The sequence below is a fragment of the Stigmatopora nigra genome, chromosome 19 (genome assembly GCF_051989575.1).
Source record: "Stigmatopora nigra isolate UIUO_SnigA chromosome 19, RoL_Snig_1.1, whole genome shotgun sequence".
Classification (NCBI taxonomy): Eukaryota; Metazoa; Chordata; class Actinopteri; order Syngnathiformes; family Syngnathidae; genus Stigmatopora; species Stigmatopora nigra.
In genome coordinates, this window is record NC_135526.1 from 9438170 (window position 1) to 9459596 (window position 21427).

At 39.9% G+C, this 21427-nt stretch overlaps 1 protein-coding gene across 2 annotated transcripts in view; it reads right to left on the reverse strand.

Moving 5' to 3' along the window:
• LOC144212893 (polypeptide N-acetylgalactosaminyltransferase 10-like) overlaps positions 1–19906 on the reverse strand; it is a 36052-nt gene extending 16146 nt beyond the window's left edge. For both annotated transcript variants that reach the window (XM_077741085.1, XM_077741086.1), the window contains exons 1-5: positions 19648–19906; positions 17373–17475; positions 16436–16574; positions 12092–12258; positions 598–783 (exon numbers count right to left, since the gene is read on the reverse strand). In XM_077741085.1, coding sequence (XP_077597211.1) covers positions 598–783; positions 12092–12258; positions 16436–16574; positions 17373–17475; positions 19648–19809 — 757 coding nt within the window. In that variant the 5' untranslated portion in view covers positions 19810–19906. The remainder of the gene's footprint in view (positions 1–597; positions 784–12091; positions 12259–16435; positions 16575–17372; positions 17476–19647) is intronic.
• Between the last annotated feature and the right edge of the window lie 1521 nt (positions 19907–21427).

Sequence of the window (21427 nt, forward strand, 5' to 3'; positions counted from 1 at the left end):
TTCTTGAGTTTTGTATCCTGGTTATTTAGTGAAGTTTTTGTTTATAAAAGAAAATCAAGCCCATACTCTCGATTCGCCTGGTTCCCTGCAATTGGTTTACGATTCGTAAAACCCAACATTTTGGTTGAATTGCAGAAGTAGAAGTTGATGTAAATATTGATAAAATCTTGTGAGAATCAAAAATAAAATTAAATATAATAGTATAAAAATTTAAAATAAAACAAAAAAACAAGCAGCTATATTGTGCTTTGTATCAATATAAATTATCAATAGTTAAAAATCAATCATTTCCATGTAACACATAATGCTGCCCTTTCCTGTTTCTGTGTGATGCGGCTCTGTGCACCCGATTTAGGGTTTGTAATGACAATAAAATCAAAAATAAATGCTTCGTAGCCTATTACTGTTTTAGATTCCACGTTATCATCAAGATACTGATATTTGATATGGACCAATTGGGTGTTTATACTATATTTCACTGTTTTATTTTTTCTATGTGATGACAGCATATTCTGAAAATTCACACTTTATATTGCTAATTCGATGAGCAATAGACCTGAGATGGGGTTCGCAATGATAATTAATCATGTTCCCTACCGAGTAGCGGAGGCAGCCAGTTAACGTTGGCTTCACAGTGCGAATCCAGGAATGTGATAACTTGGCCCCGGGCAGCGGCGGCACCCAGGAGCCGGGTACGGATCAGACCTTCCCTCTTCTTAGTCCTCAGGATACGTACTTTGGGCAGACGTTTCATGTACTCCTCAAGCGCCGCCTTTAGGTGCTCTGTAAAAGGGGAAGAATTAGAGGTGAGATCTTTTGCCAGAACTCGAACCCGACCTGAATTTCGGGTCGGGCCTCTGTCTCACTGAATAAAATAAGTATACTAAAAGGATGTGTGGTCTCTCTCTGTGACTTTTAAAAAAAATAATAAATGTTTATAAATATGTACATTAAAATGAGCCAGAGGATGCTCCGCACACATCACGTGACCGCCACCCTCTTAATAATTTTCCTCTCCGCAATATGGAGAAGCAGGAAGTTAAGGATAAAGTAAAGAAAGAAGAGCCTAAAAGACGGAAAGAGTGAGTTGTGGAAAAACTTCAAATTGATTGTTAAATATGCTAGAGAAACTTGCGTTGGCTTCGCTAAATGTAGAAAATGTCCCACATTGCTCTCCTCCAAGGTCAAAAAGAATGGCACCTCGATGCTGAGCGGCCATTTAAACAGTTAAACGCGTCAAACCTTTACACAGTCTTACATCTACAGTCTGACATCTACAGTCTTACATCTACAGTCTTACATCTACAGTCTTACATCTGCAGTCTTACATCTACAGTCTTACCTCTATAGTCTTACATCTACAGTCTTACATCTACGGTCTTACATCTACGGTCTTACATCTACGGTCTTACATCTACGGTCTTACATCTACGGTCTCTACATCTACGGTCTCTACATCTGCGGTCTCTACATCTGCGGTCTTACATCTGCGGTCTTACATCTACGGTCTTACATCTACGGTCTTACATCTACGGTCTTACATCTACGGTCTTACATCGACGGTCTTACATCTACGGTCTTACATCTACGGTCTTACATCTACGGTCTTACATCTACGGTCTTGCATCTACGGTCTTGCATCTACGGTCTTGCATCTACGGTCTTGCATCTACGGTCTTACATCTACGGTCTTACATCTACGGTCTTACATCTACGGTCTTACATCTACGGTCTTACATCTACGGTCTTACATCTACGGTCTTACATCTACGGTCTTACATCTACGGTCTTACATCTACGGTCTTACATCTACGGTCTTACATCTACGGTCTTACATCTACGGTCTTACATCTACGGTCTTACATCTACGGTCTTACATCTACGGTCTTACATCTACGGTCTTACATCTACGGTCTTACATCTACGGTCTTACATCTACGGTCTTACATCTACGGTCTTACATCTACGGTCTTACATCTACGGTCTTACATCTACGGTCTTACATCTACGGTCTTACATCTACGGTCTTACATCTACGGTCTTACATCTACGGTCTTACATCTACGGTCTTACATCTACGGTCTTACATCTACGGTCTTACATCTACGGTCTTACATCTACGGTCTTACATCTACGGTCTTACATCTACGGTCTTACATCTACGGTCTTACATCTACGGTCTTACATCTACGGTCTTACATCTACGGTCTTACATCTACGGTCTTACATCTACAGTCTTACATCTACAGTCTTACATCTACAGTCTTACATCTACAGTCTTACATCTACAGTCTTACATCTACAGTCTTACATCTACAGTCTTACATCTACAGTCTTACATCTACAGTCTTACATCTAGTCTTACATCTACAGTCTTACATCTACAGTCTTACATCTACAGTCTTACATCTACAGTCTTACATCTAGTCTTACATCTATGGTCTTACATCTACGGTCTTACATCTACGGTCTTACATCTACGGTCTTACATCTACAGTCTTACATCTACGGTCTTACATCTACGGTCTTACATCTACGGTCTTAGATCTACGGTCTTACATCTACGGTCTTACATCTACGGTCTTACATCTACGGTCTTACATCTACGGTCTTACATCTACGGTCTTACATCTACGGTCTTACATCTACGGTCTTACATCTACGGTCTTACATCTACGGTCTTACATCTACGGTCTTACATCTACGGTCTTACATCTACGGTCTTACATCTACAGTCTTACATCTACAGTCTTACATCTACAGTCTTACATCTACAGTCTTACATCTATTTAAAAAATTAATTGGTTCCCGGAATACACTACCCTGACTGACAGTGGAGTCTAACATGTTGAACGTCAAACTCTTTATATCAGAGTGTACCTTTGACCTCATTAAAGAATTTTCAAAATGAGTTTTGTTAGTGCTGTCTTTAAAAAAACACGCTAGCGGCTTGCATAGCCTAGCAGATAGCATAATATACGCTAGCCTAGTGTCATGCTAGCGCCTTATCGGACGAGGCGTCCAATGTATTGATAAAAAACTGAAAATATACCCGCAAATGAGACTTCGCCCTATCACACGGTGTGTTTTATAGGGGTTCCCCATGTGTGTACGTATATTCCGTGTTGCATTTCAATGTTTTTTTAATTGCTTAATAAGGGGAAATGCAATCTTTAAAAGGTCATATGCTGGACATTTTCAACTTAAATTATCTTGATGTTTATTGTTTCACTTGTTACCCACACAAAAAGTACAAAAATGCCAGTTCTGAAAAGGAGAAGACAATTTGTAAGGGTTAAGGCTGCCTAAAAAGAAAAGAAAGCTGTTCTATTAAATGGGGTGGGGGAAAAACAAAAGCATCATTAAATCCTAAATGGCAAAATAATTCTCTCGTGAGATGAGACCCCGGAAAGAAAGATGGGGATATGATCCTAGTATTTAATTTTGATTGGTTCATTCTTCGATCCCCTAATAAATTGAAATACGGCTCAAAGTGTTTACCCAACACAAGGAGGCCATTAATCACGCTAATGACCATGCGGAAAATGGCGGCAAACACATTAGTCTCAATTAATACAATGAACAATGAATTTGTTGCTCAATGAGCATCTGGAATGGCGAACAACTAAGAAATTGGCTCGGTTGGTGGATTAGAAGGCAGTTAAGTAGAAAGTCATGGTAGGTAGGAAAAAAGGTCTAAGGTAGGTTATATGTAATAAGGAAGTCAGTTAGTAAAAAGGTTGCCTGGTAAGAACCTCCAGAAGCTAAGTAAATGAGTGCAAAATCTCAAACCACAGATGCTCCATTGTGTTTTACTGTCTGCGGACGCATGTGTTTACACAACAGGATTAACACAGGACTCTCAGCATGAGCACAATGAGCTCAGAATTCATCTCTGGATGCTTGGCGTTACACATTAAAAAAATAAAAAGAGGAAGAGGATCTAAATCCTACTACTTTAACTGTGTCCAGATGAAAAGCTCAATAGGAAGCACCATTGACTGTAGTTCCTAACTTCTTAATGATTCTTTGGAATAAGATAATACATATTTGCGGACCAATTAGATAATTTCCAGAGGAACACTAGTTGCGAATTAATGTTATAACTTAATAACGAGGAGAGAGAACGTGACGCGGTCAAAACAGCGGCTGTTGTTTACACTGCGGGTGAAGTATCACCCTTAGACAATGACATTAGAATCGATCTGTCCCGACTAACACCGGCTCGGCATCTCTCTGAAGTGCTATAGCCCAATTATCTGCTTTTGTCGCGTTGCATCCCGCCTTCACCGTCGCACTGTGCCGAGCGCCATTACCTCATTATCGCAGCTGCACACATGCACATGACGACGTCCTCGCACACCCTGATAAATTAACATGCTCAACATTTGCTGATTTTTCCCCACAGTTGTTTCACCTCATTCCTTCCATCCATTTCTCATTGCCATTATCCACATGGCTTAAGGTTGCCGCAAGTGGCTCTTGACAGCAGCTTCCTTGACATCACAGCTCCACCCATTACACACTAATTAAACCATCTTGAAGATGACAATCCCTTCATTAAATTTCTATTGGTCATTTACAGCGCTAAAGGGATGGCAGGATTTCAGGAAAACTTGAAACACACCGTATTTTCTCGCGTATAAGCCATATTTGTAACTCAAAAAGGTGATGACTAATTTAAGAGTACAGCTTATATGTGCAAAAAACTTACTGTACTTTTTTCACCGGTAGATGTAACATTTACTAATTGTTAGTTATTTTCTGTTTTGCAGTACGAAAACAACCATTACTGGATGAATGAATTTCTTTCAATATTGACCCTAATAATGTGCTTTTGATTCATACATTATCTTGAAAATACCATTTGTGATAATTTTTCACAAGATTTTCCATTCAAAGTAACATTTAAAACTATGAATATGGTGGTCTGTTAGGATTATTAGTCTTACATCACTATATATTTGCTTGCAATGAAGAACACTTTGCTTTACTTATCTTATTAGTCTTTCATTATTATGTATTTGCTCGCAATGAAGAACGCTTTGCTTTACTTAGCTTATTAACATTAGAAAAGTCATTTTAGTACATCAGCTTGCAACCGTGTAAATGATTGCTCCTGAGTTAGCCCAAACAACATGAAGGTCACTCGTTTCTCCAGCTGGAATTCGCACAAGATTCTTCAACCTGCTCCCTTGGGGAGATCCGGAGGACTTTCAATTGTTTTGAGAACTGAGATCCCTGTTGTAAAATCTTATGCAATAAATAGCAAGAGAGGCGTCGAACAGCAGAATGAACCTTGGACGAAGACGCGTCAAGTACAATGTCTCTCGTGCAAGAACACCTCAGATGAGTCTCATGGCTCTCTTATTTGTGCGTGCATTTGGGAATACCTATTGGTGAACCTATCAAGGTGAAAATTGTGAATAAATATGGTAATATTTGAATTTATAGGTTGGCAGTTATGTCCTTAAAGCAAATGGCAAATACAAATTCATAAAAAACTTTGACTCATGGTAACAATACTGTCCAGCAATCAAACTGCTTTTTATCACTTAGAAATTGGCCCCTAATCTCTGACCTAGTTTATGATCCCCTAAGTAATTTTGAAAGGTAACTCATGTCAAGAGGTGAAATCTAACATACCGTAAAAATTTAAAAACTGTTGCAGAATCACAACTCACCCCAAGGCTGTGTGCTGAGCCCACAACTCTACTCGCTCTCCACGCACAACTGCAGATCCACGCACCCTGAGAATATCATTGTAAAATTTCCAGACGATTCAACATCGATGATCACAGGGGAGAATGAGACGGCCTAAAGAGATGAGGTCCTCAGACTCAGCTAGTGGTGCGCTCTCAACAACTTGGCACTTAACGTCTCCAAAACCCGAGAGCTCAGCCTGGACTTCCGACGGAACCAAGACGCTCCGTCCTCCCAGTATATCAACGGCGAATATGTGAAGCAGGTGGAGACTTTCAAATTACAGGGGGTCCACATCTCTGCTGATCTCACTTGGGCGGCAAACACCACAGCACTCGTCAAGAAGGCGCATCAGAGGCTATATTTCTTGAGAGTACTCAGGAAGGAGCAACTCAATACCAACATTCTGGTGACCTTCTAGTGGTCTGCCATTAAGAGCATGCTGACCTATGCTGTGTCAGTGTGGCACTCGAGCTGCACAGAAGCCGCCAGGAAAAGACTGCAGAGGGTGATGAACAGCCCGAAAGATCCTCAACTGCCCTCTACCTACCCTGCCCAGGTTTTTAGAAGGACAATACACATCTCAGCCTCCACGACTCCAACCTGTTGCCCACTGCCAAGGGCTACATGGCCATAACAGCAAAGACAAACCGACTCAAGGGCAGTTTCTTCCTAAGAGCCGTCACCATACTCAACTCGAGTTCTGCACCTAGGACCTAATCAAGACTTATTGCTAGCCTCTTTAGTGATTTTGTACCACTTGTTCATGTGACTTCATATCTGTGTTGACTACTACTTACTGTGACGTGAAAAAGTATTTTGCCATCTACCTTATTTCAGTGGGGTTATTTCTGAGTTTTTTTTTCATATTTCTCACACACACACAGGTTTCAGAACGTGAAATCAATTTTTGTATGACACAGAGACAACCAAAGGAAAGAGAAAATGCAGTTTCTAGATTTAAACCCCATGAATTCCAATCTAAATATTTCCATTTGGCAAATGTCAAAAATTCCCCATCTTAAATTTCCATGAAACTTTGTTAGGAGATTTCACACCCTGATCTACACAAAATGAGAGCTAATGTTGACGTGTATGCTGCTCGCACAAGATAGAGCCCAGGCCAGAGATTTTTTTGTATTAACCCATATTTGTTTAAACTTATAACCATTTGTTCAGAGAAAAACAGTTGAATGATTGTTAAAGTTTGTGTAGGTTTTAACTGAACATACCGTATGACTCAATTAAACCTCAACTGTGCTTGATTGTGGATCATCACCATGGCAACAGGCTAGAAGCAAATCCACGTCGACAACCGCCAGTTTGAAGTAGCCAACTAATTTGTACCTTTAAATTGACTGGCAGAAAGCTGTTTAACAATCAAGAAACTAATGGTGTATGTATTATGATTTGCTTCGGTTTCAAACAAAGACAAAACATACTTATATTGTGAAACATGGTGGATTATCAAAAAAAAAGGACATGAGATAAGTAACACACCCGCTTGTCCTCCTTTTTTACATTGTCATTTTGTTGGCGTAGCCATAAAGCATTCCTGTTTCATGAAGAAAGGCTTCTCTCCTTCATAATGCCTATTTATAATAGAGGCCTTTCAACAGAATGGGCCATTGATTTGTGAGGCATTCTGCACAGAAACGGTTTAGCAAATATACCACCCTCCTTCTCTGTTCCCACAAGCTCCCTCTATCCACGACACTGACATTCCTCAGGCAGTCTCTCATCCAGAAAGAAGCATCGATTGAAGTGCACGTTCTGCTTGGGTGTCTGAGGCTTAATTACAGTTGGAATGAGATCTAATCAAAGGGCAGTGGCCTTGGGAGGGAACATCACAGCCGACAGTCCGCGGGGGTTAAAGGCTCAACAATGTAGCTCAGAAATGTTCGCGCATCCGACCAAAAGTCCACATTTTGGTTTGTAAAGAGCGAGAAACAAATGTTCATATTTTTTTCGCCAAATAAAACAACTAAAATGAAAAATAAAATACTTTGCTTTCCAACAAAATTTGAAAGAGAAAAATCACATTCGTCTATGACTTTGCTATAACAAAGAAAAAAAACGAGTTTTCTTCCATGAAATGGAGGAACATGTTTATGATTGGACAGCAACGATCATTAAAATGACAATGTCAATGGTTGTTTTTTTTTTGTTCTTAATGTTCTCATTCCAACTTCTGATTGAGCTAGAACAGGGGGCCACATTGATTTCTAAAATTTGACAGATGGGCCGGGTCAGCACAAGATACGATACATTTAAAAAACTGCATCCGTTAACAATTTTTCTAAATTGGATTAAAACAACTGGATCAAAAGCCCAAATTGTCCGTTTTTACAGATCTAAAGCAATGTTTATTTGAGCTTTTTTCTTTGTAATGGAAAATGTCTTTTAATCATGATTTTTATTTCAAATGGAAACAAAATATTTTTTTAAGGTGGAAAATCGAAAATATTTGTATATTTATTTTTAGATTTTACAAAATGCTTTTTGAACTAAAAACACAATAGAAAAAAATTGATTGAAAATATTGCTATGATTGATTTTAAAAAGTGGAAAATCAGGAAATGTAATGTACATCTATAACCACCCTTAATTTGTGGCCAGCCAACCGTATGGCACAAGAACACAAACAATCATTCACACTCAAACTCATACCTAGGGGATATTTACAGAATCCAATCAGCCTACCATGCATGTTTTTGAAATGTGGGAAGAAACCAGAGGACCTGAAGAAAAACCCATGCAGGCGACTATTAGAATATGGAAATCATACAAGACCACTGATAATCTCCCTAGATCAGCGTCTCCATGCAAGATCTTACCCCGTGGCATCAAAATGATAAAAAGAACGATGAGCAAAAATCCCAGAACCACACGGGAGGGGGGACCTAGTGAATGACCTACAGAGGGCTGGGACCACAGTAACAAAGGCTACTATCAGTAACACAATGTGCCGCCAGCGTCTCAAATCCTTCACTGCCAGACGTGTCCCCCTGCTGAAGCCAGTACACATCCAGTCCCGTCTGCGGTTCGCTATAGAGCATTTGAATGATCCAGGAGCGGACTGGGAGAATGTGTTATGGTCTGGGAAAAAAGACAACCTCCCTGAGCGTACTGAATGCAAATGTGAGCGACATCATCATTACTCGCTGTGGGCACACCAGTATCACACCTGCCATAAGCAGGTGCATGTCAATGTTTCCTCTAATTTTTCATGTAAAACATGCTGTAAAACACAAAAAAACACGAGAGTGAACAGAACTTCTGCCACTGGCTGCCGCGTAAACGCCGCCATCATGAGGAAAGGGGTATAGTAAAATTTAAAAAATTTAAAAGTTTGGAATTTATTTACTGCGTGCCATAGGATTGCTGCTGCGCAGAGAAGACGAGAGTAGTGCGCAATTGCGCACGCGCACAACTTAGAGGGAACATTGGATGAAACCAAAATAGGTTTTCGTGTTTCAATGAGAAAGAATACTGAATTGCATCCGGAGAACAACATACCCACTGTGAAGCATGGGGGTGGAAACATCATGCTTTGGGGCCGTTTTTTCTGCAAAGGGACCAGGACAACTGATCTGTGTAAAGGAAATAATGAATGGGGCCATGTATCGAGAAATTTTGAGTGAAAATCTCCTTCCAACAGCAAGGACATTGAAGATGAGATGTGGCTGGGTCTTTCAGCATGACATTGATCCCAAACACACAACCAGGGCAACAAAGGAGTGGCTTCGTAAGAAGCATTCCAAGGTACTGGAATGGCCTAGCCAGTCTCCAGATGTTAACCCCATCGAAAATCTGTGAAGGGAAGAAAGTCTGTGTTGCCCAACGACAACTTCAAAAAGCACTGCTCTAGAGGAGATTTGCATGAAGGAAAGGGCCAAAATACCAGTGTGTGAAAAGCTTGTGAAGAGTTACCGAAAACGTTTAGCGTCCGTTATTGCTAACAAAGGGGACATAATAAAGTATTGAGATGAACTTTAGGTATCGACCAAATACTTATTTCCCACCATGATTTGCAAATAAATTCTTTTAGAAATCAAACAATGTGATTTTCTGGGGGGGTTTTCCACATTCTGTCTGTCATGGTTGAGGTTTACCCATGTTGACAATTAGAGTCCTCTCTAATCTTTTCAAATGGGAGAACGTGTACAATTGGTGGCTGACTAAATACTTATATAGTTTTCAACCCGGAAGGACGGCGAGCACAATAATTCAGTGCTCGCAGAACTCCAGCCGCTATATGTTGGCGTCAACAGAGCATTCAAAGCTAGACTGCCAATTGTGTGGGAGCAGTGGATGACAGAAGGCAAACACATGTTCACCAAGACGGGGAGACAGCGCCGGACGACGATACACCACTATCTGCCACTAAATGCATGGGCTGATATATCAGTCTCAACTGTGGTCTGAGCTTTTAGGAAGGCAAGAATTGCTGACTTGATTAATGACGACTTTGATGAGACGGATGCTGCATTCGCCCAGCTGTTCAACATAAGTTATTATGCCATTGCTCTGTCAAGAAAATACTAACACTTTACATCGGAGAAAATACTAAAACAGTTGTTTATTCATGTTGGGAGTGAATGGAATTTTCAGAAAGCTGATTTGTAATCTATTAAGTACGGCTGACCTACCTGACTTTTTGGTCGACATCCCTTCTAGTGCAGCACCGTCTAATGGATGCATGTTAACATAAACCCTGCCTCGACTGTAGTGCCTTATAATGCAGTGTGCCTTAAATGTGGAAAAGCTATAAAATGTCATTCATTGAAGGTGCACCTTATAATGCGGTGTGCCTTGTCGTGTGGAAAATGCGGTACAAATTGCACTGAATAAAACAAAATTCACGAACAACAGTAAGAAGCAAGGGAGATTGCCTCAATTTATTCAGTCTAGATTCAAAGTGCGAATAAGTAAATACAGTGCTACCCTAAGATACGAGCTTAACTCGTTCAAGGACTGAGCTCGTATGTAGATATTCTCGTAACTCTACTGAACGTTTCCCATTGAAATGAACTAAAAACAAATTAATTTGTTCCAACCCTCTGACAAAACACCAATAACAGGATATTGGATTGGAAAAAAACATGTTTAATTTCTTCTAATTTGCCATCTATTAACAAAGTAACATAATTAGCGGTTTAATATTACTAAAATGTGTTTAATAGAACTAAAATTACACAGATTTTGTGGAGGGTAGGGAGGGAGGGACATAGAGGGAGACATAGAGGGTGGATAGGATGTTGAGCAAGGGAGATCTTACAATACAGGACAAAAGACTAGAAAGCAGCATAGAAACAATGAGGCATACAGACGTAGCATAGGTGTTTTCTAATATATTGTTATAATCATTTGTTTCAGGTGTACTGTAATTTCTTTTGTATAAAAATGGATTTAGTGTTCAAAAAGTCTATTTCCAAACTTAAGTCTTGAAAAATGGCCATTTCATATTCGGGCCAATACGTTAAATTGCACTTGTGTCCAAATCTTTTAGTGGACAAAGAAGGCTATCCTACTTGACAATAGGGTTTACCTATATATAGATAGATCCAAGGTCCAAAGTCAGCCATTCAAAGGCATTGGAAAAACATGCATTAGCAACCAAAACAACAATGTATTCGTTTTTTTTGTTTGGCCTCAATATGCAAACTTGATGTTGTCCCCAAAAAAAATGTGTGCATGTCGTTCTTTTTCCAGACCCAGAAAAATAACAATTTTGCGTTTCTGCTTTGTATTCATTAGAAATTATATGAGAATCCTGGGTGGGTGGGCCATTTCCATTTTATATAAAAAGCCAAAAATAGTTACTTAGCATTCAAATGTAAATGACGCTTGCTTAATGATGTGAGGTTGAGCCAAGTGCTTCTTGTTTATGAGCCATTGCTCACATTAGCTTTGGCTTAATGGATTGTTTTAATGGAATGTTTGCTTTAACTAAATCAGCCACGTCGGACAAAGTTACCATTAATATTTAGGATTTAAAATAGGGCTTTTCTCAATTATTGTAAATCAATCTAAAAGCAAAAAAGTTGTGCAACTCACACTTGGAATGAAATAGCACAATAAGTAGTTTGTGTGATCTTAAAGTTATGCTTCAAAGCCCCCCTCCAATAAAGAAAAAACACAGCGTTGTCATTTTTGGACAGTGTAAAAATGGTTAATATCTCAGTGACGCCTCCGCTGTAAAGATGCATGATTCACCCTTTCTGGGAGCAGCAAGAGGTTTTAATTTCAGCCTCTGATATGCGTTAAATGGGTCTAAGGCGGCGGAACATCTCATTACCGTGGAGACGAGAGGTAAACGCATCCATCAATGAGGGGTCGAGACAGAAATCTCAAATTGATGAGAGATTTATCAAGAAGGGAGTACCTTTATCACTGAAATCATCCACCAGGATGACCTCGGCGATTAGCTGCGGAGGCGAGCGGTTGAGGACGCTATGGACGGTTCTCAAAAGCGATGACCAGCCCTCATTGTGGAATGGGATGATTACGCTGGTGTTAGGCAGCTTCTCAGCATACAGCTTCTCTTTACAACTACACACAGACATGAAACCTCATTACAGTTTAGCATTGGAATAATTTGTTAATCAGAATTATTTAAATGTTGAACAGCGCTTCCCTTTCCACATTTGTACCCTATTACAAATTCAAGTCTCACACTCTATATTCAGAAACTCAATTACTTCCATATCACTTTATTTTAGCATTAGCTCTTCAGTAAACAATCAATTGCTCTCCAGTTAAAGGCAAGTAAAGACTCACTGAATCGCTTGACCATCAAATACATTTCTATTTTGTCAACATTTCCTTCAATGAGTACAGATGAAGCGTGAAGGAAAAATTTTGTTGGAAAGGCGTCCTACCAATCTATGTTGGTATAGTAGTGATTCTTTAAAAAAGGGGCATTTTTGTGTTTGTGATGATCATCTGCTGATGTTATGCAAATACAGTGTGTAACTAATATTTCTGAAATAAATGGGCACCACCTTATTATCATATCAGGAAGTTAAAGAATAGAAGATAAACGCTGGTCATGACCAATCACAACAGAAAAAGTTTCAGCGACAATGAGCTAAATATGGGATGAGATAATGTTTTCGGTTGTATGACCTAACAACTGAATTCAAATATGACCGCCAGAGGAGAGAATCGTGTTGTGATAGACAAGCGATAGCTCATCATGGTGAATTCCAACAACTAGATGTGCCACGGGGGAAGGGGGTCTGCATCTGTTGACATTCTGTATGTCTATGCATTTCAATGAAACATCAGCCAAAATGTCAGCCGCAATGTTGTATTAACAACAGAGCAATCAAACACTGCAGAGAGGATCAGGGACTGGGTCTGTGTCAGCCATGACTGACATGTAGCTGAAATTTTTGCACCAAAACAGCCAAATGAAAGTCGCTTCAGGTCAAAGTAGGTTGGCTTTTTTTTTTAGAATCATCATCAATATCATCCCACAACAGTCCTTTGGTAGTAAATGGTAGAAATGGCAAATGAGATTCTGCTTTTAAGAAAAGGGTCTTGTGTCCAGGGATGAGCTTTTAGTGTATCAGAATGTTTAGGATTGATACGGTAGGATTCTGAGTTGAAATACTAGCTAGTGCTGGTCTTTAAGACAGAGTAACAGGAGCTTGTGGCATTCGATTCTGCTAAAAGGAGTACTGATTCTATTTCAACCCTTATTGTATTAATATCACCATATCAACCATCATTCCCTGTTCTTTCTTTACTATTTTGACAATACCCTTCTGAATTTGTTCATTGATTAAAAGCATTATTCTTTTAAGGAATATATATTCAATCATTTGTTTAGGTGCTCATAACCATGTATATACAAAGTACTTCCAGGCAACAGACACCCAACCGCTTTATGTACAGTGTGTGAGGATAGTTTTTCATGCATATTCATATTTTCATATTTTCTGTGCAATTAGTACATTTCTGGGGGTTTGTCAGTTCGGATCCTAGTCCAAGTGTGTTGCGGGAGCTGGTGGACAGTGGCACTTCTACCGGTTCTGCACGTTCGATCTACTTTGTGACCTTTGTGGTTTTGGTTACCTCCATCGTTCGAAGTTCTCTCAACCATAGATATTAGGTCATTTACAACCTCGACTCTCATTCTTGTTCTGCAACAATTTATTTCATAATATGTGGTCTTTTAGAATGGAAACATAAAGTTAAAACTCTTGCATGCTCTGATAAAGATGGCCATGGACTAATTTGTAGTGTGAAGTAAAAATAAAAAAATCCCCTCGTTCACACTCAATAATTAAAGCTTTGATTTACAAGCAGCACTGTTATCTATCTGACAATTTGAAAGCAGTTATCTTTTCCCTTGACAGTGGAAGATTTTACTTTACTGAGCAAAAATAAATGTCAAGTAGGTTACAACACCAGACACAGGATCAGTGTTGATGAAAACAATGTCCAGTGTCAATTGATTTTCTATAAGATATCTCTAAAGGTGGCCGCCTCGTGATGTAGAGGATCACTCGCCTGACTTCAGTGCGGGCATGCGCGGGCTCGATTCCCGCTGGTGGCGTATGATTGTGAGCGCAGATGGTCGTTTGTCTCTCTATGTGCCCTACGGCTGACTGGTGACCCTGACTGAACCCTGTCTAAGCATACGCTATGTATAAAGAGTGGGGCCAGATCCGTGCTGCATTTGCGAAAGTCCAGGATTATTTCTTTAGTTTTCCTGGTGTTTAGTGTGAGATTGTTCACCAAACACCACAAAGACAGATGGTCATCTCTGTAGGCATACTCATCCCCACTGGGATGAGTCCGACCACAGTGGTGTTATCGGCAAATTTGATGATGGAGTTAGAGTGGTGGGTCAGTGTACAGTCATATGTGTACAAGGAGTATAGAAGAGAACTCAGTACACAACTTTGAGGGGAGCCAGTGTTGTATACTGAGTCCTCTTCTATCCAGGATGTTGATAAGGGTTGTATCGATTGCTGGAGCCTATCCCAACTGACTTTGGGCGAAAAGCAGGCTACTCCCTACACTGGTCACCAGTCAGCTGTAGGGAACACAGAGATACAGACGAAAATTCGCACTCAAAATCATACAGCTACCAGCGGGAACCGAGCCTGCACCTGCCAGCACCAAAGTTAGGCGAGCGAACCATAGGACCATCAGATGGCAATTTCACTGCACCCTTCCCCAAAAAGATTATTTCACAACCAAGAATATCTTAATTTGAAGACAAAATTGTTGACGTGACCCTTTGTACCTCTTTTTGTTCTCCATGAGAAAGTATTTATTATTTGTCTCAACTAAAGTAGGGTGTTTTCTGGTAAAACATTGGTTGTGTGTACCCATTGCAATGGCGATAATAATAATTGCTTTTTTCTTTCAAATGTAGCTTTTGTTTTGGAAACATATTGGGACGTTCTGCAATCCCAAACTATAACAAACCTTTGTTTCTTGTTTAAAAAGCAATAGTACGTTGATTTTAACACGTCTTATTTAGTTTTGAGTCTCCAATATTAGGGTTAGTTGGGGCCTTGATTGGTTTTGTTCTGCTTTTTCCCTGGGGTATCCCCTACTTGCTCTCTCTGGTTACCCAGGTGTTCCTCATTGCTAATCAGCCCTTGTGTGTCTGTTTAAACCCTGCGTGTTTGTGAGTCATTGTCCGACCGTCTGCCTTTGCTGCATGCCACGTTGCCATGCCATGCTTCTTGATCAATGTTCCTTGTTGCCCCATGTCTTCTATGTCAGGTTTGATTTTGTCATTTATTGCCAAGTCCGTGTTATTTTGCACTCCACAAAATTGTCCCTTGAATGCTTCCCTGCCTTTAGGTTCAACCATGTTCTACCCGCCACTACCGACCTAACGTAACATCCAATCTGCAGTCAATGTCCCATTAAAGAACAGCGAGTCTGGCGTGGAAAGAAAAGAAAACATTTACAAGGCTAGAAGAAGGTGGTGTGTGTGGCGGAGGAAACTTCATGGCAACATGTTCGGTTCGTCACACTTGTAAAATAACATAAACTTTAAATTTAACTTAAATGTACTTCACTTACTACACACACACTGTAACCTCTCGTCATGAATATCACTGCGCAGTTTGAAGAGGGCCACATTGCGGCCCTATCGTATGTTCGTATCTCAAATTTGTCTCCTATCTCAGGACTAAAACTGCCTCGTAATTTTTCTTGCATCTCAAATTTCTTGTATTTTGGGACTCTCACGTGTCAAGGTATTACTGTACAGGTTCAGCTCAGATGCATAGTCAACGGTTGATTATTTTGTTGGTTGCGAATGAAAAGGGGCTCAATTTACAGTGCCCCACAAATGAATAATTGAATGTGAAGCAAGAAGTGACCAGGCAAACAAATTAATGATCTTGTGATCAGATTTAAATATAATTCAAGATGTGAGATAGTCTATCTTGCATTTTTATCTGTGTGTCATGTGTATTTAGAGCAGGGGTGGGCAAACTGGTTCTTTAGGGCCGTTGTGGGTGGAGGTTTTTGTTCCAACAGATCCAGCACAGACAATTTAACCAATGAGATTTCTGCAGAAAACAGGAAGCACCTGACTGCAATCCACTGATTGCATTTGCAGGACACCAGATTGATGATGTGTCCTCTCTATGGGTTGGAATGAAAACCTGCACCTACTGCGACCTTTTGTGGAATAGTTTGCCCACCCCTGATTTAGAGGAATATTTTCAAACATACTAACATGACTTACTTTGGGTGGCGGATGTCCGGAAGGGAGCGATTCAGTGAGATGCGGTCACTGACATAGATGTTGAAGCCATTCTCCCTGTAGGCCAGGTCTACATGGTCAGCCTCAGACATGGGGAAAGGTTTTCCCTGTTCACCATTTCCTATGGAAAAACAATAATAGAACACTTTTGTGCTTCTCATTATTGGAGCAGACTAATAAAGAAAGGAAAAGCTATAGTAGTTCTATTACATAACAGACCTAATTGATGCGCAAACCACGGTCTTTTAACGCGCTTGTTTAAAGCGGCTCATCAAAATAGAGGTGTTCCATTAGCCTCTCGTCAATTCACATAAAAGGCAGCGGGGCACACGCGGCGAGGCTGATGTACACTCAAAGGAGTTCATCAAATTACACGGAGACGCCATGTTCCATTAAGCACAAACGATCTTTCAGCATTTGCGAGCAAGTGAGGCCCTCGTCTTAAGAGCTCATTTCAGAGATCAACTCCTCTAATTATTGCTCTGTGCCGTGCGGACGGATCACATTTACCCCAGACTGATCCAGCATTACAGATATATTGTATTTTATCTCTGTAAATAGAGAGAATTAATACATCATATTTAACCAAATAGTGCATGTTCTTCTAAAAGCTGCCATGTCCAAATATGTCACCTAAAATAAAATGCTTGGCAATTTACAGTCACCCAACCTCTTTAAAGTATTTGCTGGGTCTTAAGCAAAAATGTGAGCAAAGGTTCACAAAAATACAATCTCTTGACTTCCCCCAAAAGGGCTGCATAAAACCAAGATATCTAACTTCCTGTTTGATTTCAGTGCCTGACAGTACGACAGTAAATTTGTTTATTTCTGTTGCATACAGTTGTGGTCAAAAGTTTACATTTAATTTTTGCAAGCAACATTTTTTTAATAATCTTTATTTAATAATATTAGTCCTCACCAACTCTGGCAGCATCTCTCCTAATGGAATCGTAGTCATGCCAGTCTAGCCGACGCACGCCATCTTCCCCAACCTGGGCAACCTTCCGTATATGGCCCAGCCACTGTGTGGGAGGAACAAATATTTATTTTTATTTTTTTATGAAAAAGCACAATCAGCCCTAATGGATACAAATCCTTTTTGGGAATTGTCATTACTTAATTGATTTGTTTGCTGAAAGGGAAGCTCAATCAAGATAAACAGCAAAGCGTTTAGAATTTTGCTCGTATGAGTTTCTCTTATCTCAGATTTGTGGAAATTGATTAAATGACTAAAATGTCTGATTTGAAAAAAAAAGGAAAGATTTTTTGAGAATATTTTTGGTACAGTCATGATAGAAATGCCCAACAATTGTGACACTGTGTTCGGCTGTTGAACATTCTTAAAACACAAGGAAAATGTTGTCATGTTGAAATGACCAAATGTGTCACGTTTAGGTGCAGCTTCAGGCGTGGAACGTAGAAGGGCCCAAATGCAGGGAAGCAATCAAAGACGTGGAATGGAATGCTCTAACAAAAACTTGAATAACAGTGGCAGGTTCTTCAAAAAATAACAAGGACTTAGAATTGGACAACAAAAAACAAACCTGATCTGGAAAGACATGGGGAAACGATTAACTTGGAACATGGCATAGGTACATCGAGTAATCGTAGATGAATCAGGGTAAAGCAGACAATTCGACAAAGACTAAAAAACACATGGGTTGAATAGACAGACAGGGGTTGATTACAAAATGCACACTCCTGATCACATGAGGTAAGTAAAACCATGTGGGACACAATGGGCCAAACGTATGCAATAATCGTACGGACAGCATACACAAGGGAAACACATCCATCCCAAAACCACAACTAAACAACAAAATGACCATGACATGTCCAATTCACACTAACGGCAGATTAAATGGGTTTTAAGGGGCGTGGCTTCTGGATATTTTGGGGGATCTATTCATGATAGATAGATACACCTAGCAATAATATATATATATATATATATATATATATATATATATATATATATATATATATATATATATATATATATATATATATATATATATATATATATATATATATATATATATATATATATACATACATACATACATATACATACATATATAGACATACATACATATACATACAAATACATACATACAGTACGCAGAGAAAAACCCACACAACACCGGGGAGAACATGCAAAGTCAACACAGGTGGGATGACCTGGATTTGATACCTGAAATATGAGGCCAACATGCTAACCACTCAGCAGCCAGGCCGCCCTTCAATTATACTTTGCCTCATGAATATGAACAACCAAACTATTAGAAAAGATGCAACATAAAACAAAATCACTCCATGTTCAAATCCAGCATTTATGCATTCTTTTAGACTGCATCTCCGTAATCCCTTGGTACAATAGGTCTAAAGAGTAATGTAAGTTATTTAACACTCTTGTCTTTTGCCAAAAATCAACTGGGATTGACCCGTCACCCAGTGCCTACGAGAGAAGCCCTGTAAACTGTAAAATGGAAGGATGGTAGTCAAGGGTGTACCCTGTTTCTCCTGCTAATTTTTAGCTGGGAAGATCTTCATGTTTCAAAGAGGAATAGAAATGATCTGATACCGTACATCTTTTGCCAAAACTCAGCTGGGCAGCATGTCTCATGAGATAAGAGTGGTTATCACCCGACCCAAAAATAATATGTAGAAGCCCAACCCGAAACCAACTTGGGGGTCCTCTATCACCAGAATTATGGGGCGTCAAGGTTTTCTGTGAAATACGAAGTAGAAATGGGCAAAGCAAAAAAGTCCATACCTAAAGTGATCAAGAGTTAGCTATAAAAGTGTATTGAAGGATGACACTCTAGTCTAGATCCAGTTAATGGATAGATGGAAGTTTTTATTTTTTCAATTTTTTTTTTAACTCTGCTTTTTAAGAACATGTACCCAGTTTTTCGGTCAAAAGCCTTTTGGCAAGAATAGTAGGACTCCAGTTTATCGAAGTAAACGTGAAACATTGTTTAAAAAGGCAGGATTTTCTGTAGCGTTCTTGTGCTGGATCACAATAAGGTGTATCTCATATTTTAGATAATGGCTGATTTTGTTCTGTGCCTCACTACTAGTTCGAGTTAAACTGCCTTAATAGTCCCTGGACGATTTACAGGACCATGGAGAGTTCCCTGGCTCCACACACGCAGCAACAAACAATCCTAAACAACCAAGACCCCGCTTACCGGTTTCTGATGGACACCGCCCGGTCCGTCAGCCGTGGTAGCCGCTGGTCGGTCAAACACTCGGTCCCTGTACAAAGACCACAGACCAACGTTGGGAAGGAAGAGTAAAGCCACTATGAGCAGCCCTGCAAACTGCAGCAGCCGCTTTTCCTTTCGTCTCATTGCTTTTGGGCAGATGAACAAGTCGGGGGAACGTAGCGGCGGTCGCCAAGCGGAAGTGAACGATCTCCCGCACACTGGCAAGATGCTCTCCCCTCTCCTCCCCTCCTCCTCCTCCACCTCCTTCTCCTCCACGGTGGACAACTTTCACTCTGAGAGTCAGTATCGAAAGTGCAGCGCTTTCAAAGTAATAGGCAATTGGAGAATGACGCCACTTCTCTTTCTGTTTTTCACAATAATAGTAGGCGTTGCGTATTTTTTTAAAAAAGTACTGTACTTATTTTTCAACTATATTTTTGTGAGACTCACTATACCCAAAGTGAATATATAGCGTGTTTCACTCAATGTGTTAATGTTTGAAGGGGGAAAAAGAAAGACTCCTGTGAGGAAAAAAAATGAATAAACATACATACAGATTGTGGGATGTTTTCTTTGTTCTGAAAGAACTGGTGAAACAAGTGTTGACAAAAATATAGGCAAGATATTATTGAAGCTTCCATGAAGTATTCTCTTTATTAGCTTGAGAAAAAAGCGAGATTGTCGTTATTCTGACTCCATTTTTAAAGCCCTAATTGCCTTAAAATTCTCCAAATATAACACCAAATAAAAAAATAACCAAATTAGGAAAAAATAAAACAAAACAAAAAATATTTCTTGAGATAAAATATTCGTAAAATATAACACCTTTTTTTTTCAACTTAAGGAACAAGATGTCTAGACAAACCAGGAATGGTCAAATTAGTAAAAGCTCCATAACTGCCTGAACACAGCTAAATTGTTTATACAACAAACACCCAGAGTTACCTGCTGTTTTTGCCCAGGCACAATGGTCAAATTAGTGGCTATCACTTTGGTACACACACCTTTGAGTTAATTCTTATAGCACATAATTCATAACAAAACCTACATAGATGCACACCGGCGTGCTTAGTCACCGCTGTTTTATTGTGAAGGATAGTGCACTGCTCTTTCAACATTTTCCGCCTCCCAGTTAGGCTTGCCGCCTTCAAATAAAGTAGTGTAAAACAAGAATATATTTATGCTAGCCAAAGATAGTCAGTCAATCAATCAATAATTGCCTCCATCAAGTCAATAATGGACAGGCTTTCCTAATCCCGAACCCATGATTTCTTTTCAAAGCCTGCTTCCATAAATCCCAGAGCCCGCATGCCAGATTCATCCATAATTTATGCCAGTGTAGATGCAGAACCGGTTGAATTATCACAAACAAAGAGGCCAGCAATAAACCTTCTTTCTCGTCTGGTTGTCCAGAGGTCTGGATTAGCCAAAATAACACATGTTGCACTTGTGCGGTCAATTGCGGTAGATTTGGGGACACAATGTGGAAAGGGCACAACCGCAATTATTTCCCGTCAAATAAATTCATGAAAGAGCAGGCCGGTGGATTGAGTGGTTCACACGTCTGACTCAGAGCTCTGGGGTCTTGGGTTCAAATCCAGGTCGGTCCACCTGTCTGGAGTTTGCATGTTCTCTCTGGGCCTGAGTGGGTTTTCTGTGGGTACCTTGGTTTCCTCCCACATTGCAGACTCTAAATTTCCCCTAGGTACGAGTGATAGAGTGAATGGTTGTCTGTCTCCTCTTGCCCTGTAATCGGCTGGTC